This window comes from Phyllostomus discolor, chromosome 4 (genome assembly GCF_004126475.2).
Source record: "Phyllostomus discolor isolate MPI-MPIP mPhyDis1 chromosome 4, mPhyDis1.pri.v3, whole genome shotgun sequence".
In the NCBI taxonomy this organism is placed as follows: domain Eukaryota; kingdom Metazoa; phylum Chordata; class Mammalia; order Chiroptera; family Phyllostomidae; genus Phyllostomus; species Phyllostomus discolor.
Window position 1 is genome coordinate 196961651 of NC_040906.2, and position 7094 is coordinate 196968744.

At 48.0% G+C, this 7094-nt stretch overlaps 1 protein-coding gene across 2 annotated transcripts in view; it reads left to right on the top strand.

Moving 5' to 3' along the window:
- The window catches only part of UST (uronyl 2-sulfotransferase), a 266013-nt gene extending 262818 nt beyond the window's left edge, over positions 1–3195 (top strand). Inside the window, exons 8-9 of one of the 2 annotated variants that reach the window (XM_036024868.1) lie at positions 122–401; positions 2007–3195. In XM_036024868.1, the coding sequence (XP_035880761.1) occupies positions 122–401; positions 2007–2106 (380 nt within the window). In that variant the 3' untranslated portion in view covers positions 2107–3195. Of the gene's footprint in view, positions 1–121 lie in introns of both variants that reach the window. The other variant, XM_028510379.2, reaches the window with a different exon arrangement.
- The last annotated feature ends 3899 nt before the right edge of the window (positions 3196–7094 follow it).

Here is a 7094-nt window from a genome sequence, read left to right on the forward strand (position 1 = left end):
ATTCCTTGACTGTTGGGTTTCTTCTTCCTTTAGGAGCTGCTAGTTTTATGCAGGTCATGACATGGCCTCACCCTTAATCCTTTCAAGTTAAAGCCTCACGTTCAACTCGGTTCTTTTGCAGAGCATAGGAAACTTGGAAACATGACTGTGACCGTGAGGAAGACTGTCCCCTCCCCCGAGGCCGTGCAGATTCTCTACCAGCGAATGAGGTACGAGTACGAGTTCTACCACTACGTCAAAGAGCAGTTCCACCTGCTGAAGCGCAAGTTTGGACTGAAGTCGCGCGTCAGCCAGCCCGCTCTGAGACCCCAGTTCTTCATTCCAACTCCCCTGGAGACCGAGGAGCCCGTCGGCGACGAGGAACAGGACGACGAGAAGTGGCTCGAAGATATTTATAAGAGGTGATGGTGCCAGCCCTGTGTGGCTTCCAATGGCTTTTTCTCCCTTTTCCAGAAATGTGTTTCTGTTTGTTCATTTGGGGAAGAAGAATCCTGAAGGCACTAAATTAATGCTCGGCTGCATTAAATGGAACAAGACATTCCCACAGGTTGGGGTCATTGGGAGATGCCCGGTTTTGCGGGTTTTATTTGTTTAATTTTATTCTGTGTTTTTCCTGGCTCCTTGGGCCCTTCCCAGGTACACTAAGATGACTCCATCACAAGGCATCTCGTCATAAAATAGCTTCCCCCCCCAATATAATGAGAGAAAGGGGGAGGACAGAATATAGCCCGTAGCCCAATAACTTATCATTTGTAAAAATGACTTGTAAAAATATTACCTCAGTGGTAGGAAACACCCAGACTTGTATATTTTGGTAGAAATACAAAACCACTTCAGAGAGCAGGGAACCCACTCCAAAAGGATCTAAAAGGAGAAGGTAAGACAGATGAGGACATCAAAGAGAGCACGTCCCTGGATTAGCGGGCCCTATCCACCCAGGTAGAATCCTGCCTCTGGTCCGTCCCAGGGGGCACTTTCGCCAAGGGCAGCCCGCTTGCCATCTCTGAAGGAGCGAGTCAGCTGGTGCCACAGTCACAGCCCCCACCAGTCCGGAGCCCTGAGGACCTTTCAAGGTCAAAGAACCAGGCAAGCTCTGCTGAGACATGCGATGTCCAAGCACCATTCTGACCGATGTCAAAGTAACACGGCAGGGAAAAGAATTGATTTGCTGTGGGAGAAGGAGTGTAGGCAAAGCTGATTGGCTCTGGAGGTCACCTGGCCTAGGGAAACGGTATGGTCCTGTCCTTGGCACCCAATAAGAAATATTCTCTCCCAGCATTGTTTTAACTGGATACCCAGGAACCAGTTTAGCTCTGACACTTAGCCTGTGGCCGACGTGCTAAGCTTGATGAGGCGATGCATCCACGGCCATCAGGCGCCCCCATGGCCAGTGGGGTCCCACAGTATCTGGGGTCTTGCACCATCTAGTCCCTTCAGAGGTGCCTGTTTTTGGTAAAAAAAAATGGGTGAGGTGCTGAATTCTGTCCAGGCAGCAAGGAAACTGTGGTCTCATTTCTTAAGGGAGCAGCTTACTCCTGAGACCCCTTACTAGGATATCAAGAAGAGAAGAAGCAAGAGCTCTGGGTAGGGGACTGCTCGAGTGGTTTTATGAGAAGGTGCCTGCCCCCAAAGTGCTCTGAGCAGATGTCGGGCAGTGTCGTGTCTCCAAAACATCTCCTCCCCGTGCTACTCCCACCAGCTGCCATCCATCCATGGTGCCTGCATGCAATCATTAGAAACCTGTTTCTTTGGATTCTGAAATGTTTTCCTCTTTAACTGCCCCCTCCCCCTGAAAAAATACATATACTCCTGGGTGAACAATACCCAGCCAGCTGACACTCAGAGGTGCAGGTGGTGGTGGCAGGCAGGACACGTGCCACACATTTTGTCTTCTTCATTCTTTTCTCCCCTAGAGCCAGCCTTTCGAGAGCAAAGTGTGAGTTGGGAATACTTAATAGTAAATAAGACTCTAACTTTACACAAGCTACACATTTTCTACTTTTCAGAAACCAACAAGTCTCTCTAGAGTTTTTTCTGCGTTCACTAAAGTTGGACGGTAGCCAAGATATAAAGCAAGTCATTTGGAACCTGTCCAGTGTGCACTAACGCTACTTTATCATGAGATGTGTTGAGAAGGCTCCACCCCGCAGGAGTCCAGTGAAGGCTGGGACCACAGAGGCACCGAGTCCAGCATTGGGCCACTTGGGGGCCTCCTTTCCGCCTCAGAGAACTGGGGCAGCGAAGTGATTAAGGGACACATAGAATTGCGATCGATTCTAAGAGAAGAGGAAATGTCCTTTGTCCCATTTAGAGAGACCAGGGCCCTACCATTCTAGACATACCTTAAAAAGCAACTCGAAGAATAGTTACCACATTCCAAACAACATCAAGAACCGCCGCCTGGCATGTTGCGAGCCGTCCCTATGAAACCGCACAGAAAGAATGACACTTAGTTGACACACATGCAATCTCACTATCTGGAAACACAGTCGAGTTGGCTGAGAGTTCTCTCTGCTCTGGTCAGAACATCGGGACGGTTGGTCATTTGACAAATGTACCTTATCTCTTAGTGCAAGTTCCCACGAGCACTTCTCCCTGTGTGTTCAACGGCATTGGTTGTCAGCAGTGATCGTTATGCATCACAACAAAAGATGCTGACTGATGGACTCGCAGGGCCTCACGGTTATTTTGTCCCAGCCCACGGCCTTTAGGTCCATACGGGCAAAGCGCTCCGTCAGTATCCTTGGCTGAGATGAAAACATTTTTCTGGCCCTGAGCCCAACACAGTTTGTACGTCATGAAATATATTGTACATTTTACATAGTTTAATTTAAAAAATACATTTTAAGCTGGTTGATCTTTGACTGCCTTATTTATTATAACCTTTCAGCACATTCCAAGGTTTTAGTTACTCAGGAAGGAGTTAATTAAAATGATTTTATTTTGGTCTGATGGATGTTTTTTAAAAGGAAAATTATTATTATGAACCTTCAGCCTACTTTCCTTGAGTGCCGTAAAAGTGCTTGTAAATTTTTTTTTAAGAAGAAGGAAAAAAAATTGTGTTTGACATTGATGGAAACTGAAAACTATATATGCAACTGAACGAGCTGAGCTGAAATAAAAGCAATCTGTGTTTGAGACGAAGTGCTCCTTAAGTTATTCATTACCCGTGTAAATAAACGAATGTCAATGAGTCGAAAATGTGTTCCATTCTGTTGGTACCCGGAACAACAGTGCCTGCGATTCCTCAGCCTCCTGAATTGGCCAAGCTTTTTCCCTCAAGGTGTCATTTTTAGAAAGACGTATTTTTAAAAATCGGTAAACTCTCATGCCTATAACCACATGACACTAAACATTGAGCTAGTCACTCGTTCATCCAGTTGTGTCTGTAATTCCCCAGGCAGCCGCTGACTTTACTGCTGTGCCCACTGGTTGGTTAGCTGCCAGGTTGCTTCACTGGCCCTGCCGACCTCTGATACCGGGTACCAGGGCGGCAGGGCGGTGATGACCGGGAAGGCGAGGACGTGCCACCTGCTGGTCTCTTTCTCAGACGTGTAGAGCCTCAAAAGCTGGGTGACGCTAACCTCCCGAGAGAGCCGTTTTGATCCAGAAATGCTGCCCCTGAGACATTGCACTGTCGCATCAAAGGGAACTTACACAGAGAGAGGGAATCCCCCTGCTTCTAGACACTGGACTCTGCCTTCCAGCTGCACAGGACTACTTTGTATACATGCACAGAATAGGAATCCTGGTACTAAGTGAAAGAAAATCCATTTGGGTGATAATGTGCTTTACTTCAGAAAGAATCTGAGAGTCTCAAACAGCACAGTGGTCTGTGGGTACTTTTCTCTATCACTTAATTTGTTGTTCTGTAATCCGGCCACCTGATGTTTGGCTCCGTGTGAGCGTGAGAGGCAGAAGCACTGGACCAAACCTGGACTATGCCGCCACGGGAGGTGCTTGTTTGGTCTGACGTTCTTTGCAAATGTCCTGTGGCCTGCGAGTTTCTCCAGTGAGCTGCGTGGCTTTAAATGAATTTTATAGATGACGTCCATAGTTCTTAAAAGGCAAAATGGTGATCCATAGCCATTCAGAAAAACAGTTCTGTGGATCCAAATTGTGAAATTCCCTTCTGGTAAAAATAAAGAGGATTCATTTTACTAAACTCACTCACTTCACACCTGATGAACAAAGAAACCAATTTTTTAAAGGTATTTTGAATATCCTGTGAAAGAAAAGATTATTTTAGCTGAAACCGAGATTAAGAGTCTGTTAAGAAAAACACACGGAACTTCGTTCACACACAAGTCATCGTGGTGTGACCCAGCATAGCAGTTTGCTGGGGCTGCTGTAACAAAGTTCCCCAGACCAAACGGCTTATGCAACAAAAGTGTGTTTCCTCCCAGTTCAGGAGGCTGGAGGTCTGAGGTCACGGTGTCCACAGGGTTCATCGCCACCGAGGCCTCTGTCCTTGGCCTGCACGTGGCTGTCTTCTCCCTCTGTCGTCACAGGCTCTACCCTTTGTGCACGCTCATATCTGTGCCCAAATGTCCTCATTTTATAGGGACACCAGTCATATTGGACTAAGGGCCACTCCACCAAGCTCCTTTTAGCTCAATTACCTGTAAAGGTCACATTCTGAGGTACTGTGGGTTGGGACTGCAACACATGAACTTTGTGGGGACACAGTTCCTCCCATAACACCCAGATTACAGCAGGAAAGTTAAAGCAGAGGAACAAAACCCTAATGAGGAGAGAAGCTAGCCTAAAACCACAGACCCTGGGGCTACCCTGGGGCTCTGCAGTTACCTGGTCCTTTCCCTGGTTTACAGATGAGGGAACCAAGGTCGGGAGATGCAAATTCATCCCATGCTGGTGTAGTCAGGGTCCATCCACTGTCCTAGAACCACCTTCCACACTGAAGCCCCTCCCCCTGTGGCCCTGATCCCACGGCTGGCTGTGGGTCCCCTTCCCCAAAGGGAGGCCGTACTGGTTTTCAGTTGCTTTAGCCCTCAAAGAGAGATGTCGAAATAAATATGTTCTATTCTAGATTTTTCTCTCTCCTGAAAGGACAGAGAAGTTCTTGTTTCTGGATAAACAGATCAGGCCACGTTTACCCATCTCAGATTATAGAGTTTTCTTTTTCTTAAAGGCAGAATGAAGATTCATGTCCTACTTCCTGTAAGGGTTTTCAGATGGGCCCACCCCCCAAAGAATAAAGTCATGGGAAGCTCATAAAACTAGGTGAAGTCAAGTGCAGACGTGCCCCAGAAAACCAGAACCGGAGGATCACCGGGCCCTGAGCGCTCGCGGGCCTCCTCGCTCACCGGCTGTTTCACTCACTCAAGACTTCCTTTCTGCCGGGGCAGGCCTGACTCACAGCTCCCAGCGCTGCTCGTTCCCAAGGAACACCCAGGCCCACAGATGTTCATGGGTCACAGAATCGTGAACTGACCACTTGTGCACTTTGGATTTCAATGTGTAAACATGGGGATTCCCTTTTCAAAACAAAAAAAAAAAGGAAAGAAAGAAAAAGAGAAGGGGGGAAAGGAGGGGAAGAAAAATCACCATGCAAGGGAAAAATGTGAGCTAAGTTTTTCCTTTTGGAATCTTGGCATGTGAGTGTAGCTATCTTCATTCTGGCTCTCGCCAGACACTGTACGCTTGGAGCAGGCATGGAGCAATCTGCCTTACGCTGCACTGCCAGAACGTTCAGAAGTAACACACTTCTTACTCCGGCCCTGAGCTGGGGCAGCCTGTGCCAGACACAGCTTGCCGGCTGCGTGGAACAAACAGAGAGGCAGCTAAACCAGGAAGCGGAGAGGTTGACCGTACACCAGCAAAGTCCTCAAGTTCAAGTCCCAGCTGGTCTGTTTCACTGGGTGCTTAAGTAAATCACTTGACCTCCCCAGGCCTGCAGTCAACCCAGCTGGAAAACATTAGAAAGAAAATAGGACGGTCACTGAGAACCAAGAGCCGCTTCTGGGTTGAAACTTACCCCTCCCCCAACCCCCATATGCTAAGAGACTAAAAGCCACAGTTCTGGGGCTGAAAAAGATTTTTTTCCCCCACAAAATGCTGTGTCCCCAGCAAGAGAGAACAGAATTACGCATAAATCCAGGTCCATGGATGTCACCAGTCCCTCATGTTAGCAAGTATTGTGCCCAGCCGCACTCCCAAAATGTGAGTGGAGGCGGTAGGAACAGGCACACTGGGCCGCACAGGAGGTAGTCTTAGCATCCTGTGCCATCGCCCTAGACCAGCCACTCCGTGGATTTCCACTTTTCCCTAACGCTCTCTCTGGGAGGAGTCGATCTGGCTGCGTGTTACAGGATCCATCTCTCCCTCCCAGCTTCTACAAAGCGCAGGCTTCCTCTGCCTTCTGCAACATGCCCTGTGCATCTGTGATCCTGTTAACAACAAGAAGCCTAAACAGCCGTGTAATTTAGTACACGTTGTGTACAGGACACGTCTTAATAAAAGTCAGAAAACTGTACTTTTTGGAGCCCTGTTTCTCGTTCTCAGAGGCACCATCACTGCTCTGACACTGCAAGAGAGCTCTGGCAATGACTTCGTGGGCTAGTGATGAGTTCAGCGTGGTCGCTCCTTCGGAGCCCGCTGTAGGAGTAGCGGGGGTTGAGACTTTAACATGTGGCGTTACTAACGTTTTTCCTGAGAAAGAGCGTTATGACACTCCCCACAAACTTGCGTACAGCCACCCTCTTTGCTGCTGGTAACACACCTACTATTTTCTTTCCTCCCTTGGCACACTTTTCTGTTTGTTTTCCATCTTTGATTGCAAGTGAGTGAAATTCTCCCTGACCGGTGTGGCTCAGCAGGTTGGGCGTTGTCTCACAAAGCAGAAGGTCCCTGGTTGGATTCCCGGTTCAGGGCACACGCCTGGGCTGTGGGTTCGTCCCCGGTCGGCAACCAATTGATGTTTCTCTCACACACTGATGTTTCTCTCCCTCTCTATCTCCCTCCCTTCCCTTCTCTCAAAGAAATAAATAAATAAAACCTTTTTATTTAAAAAAAGTGAATGAAATTCTAATCCACTGCATATTCCCGAAGGATAATTCACAAACCAGGTGTAC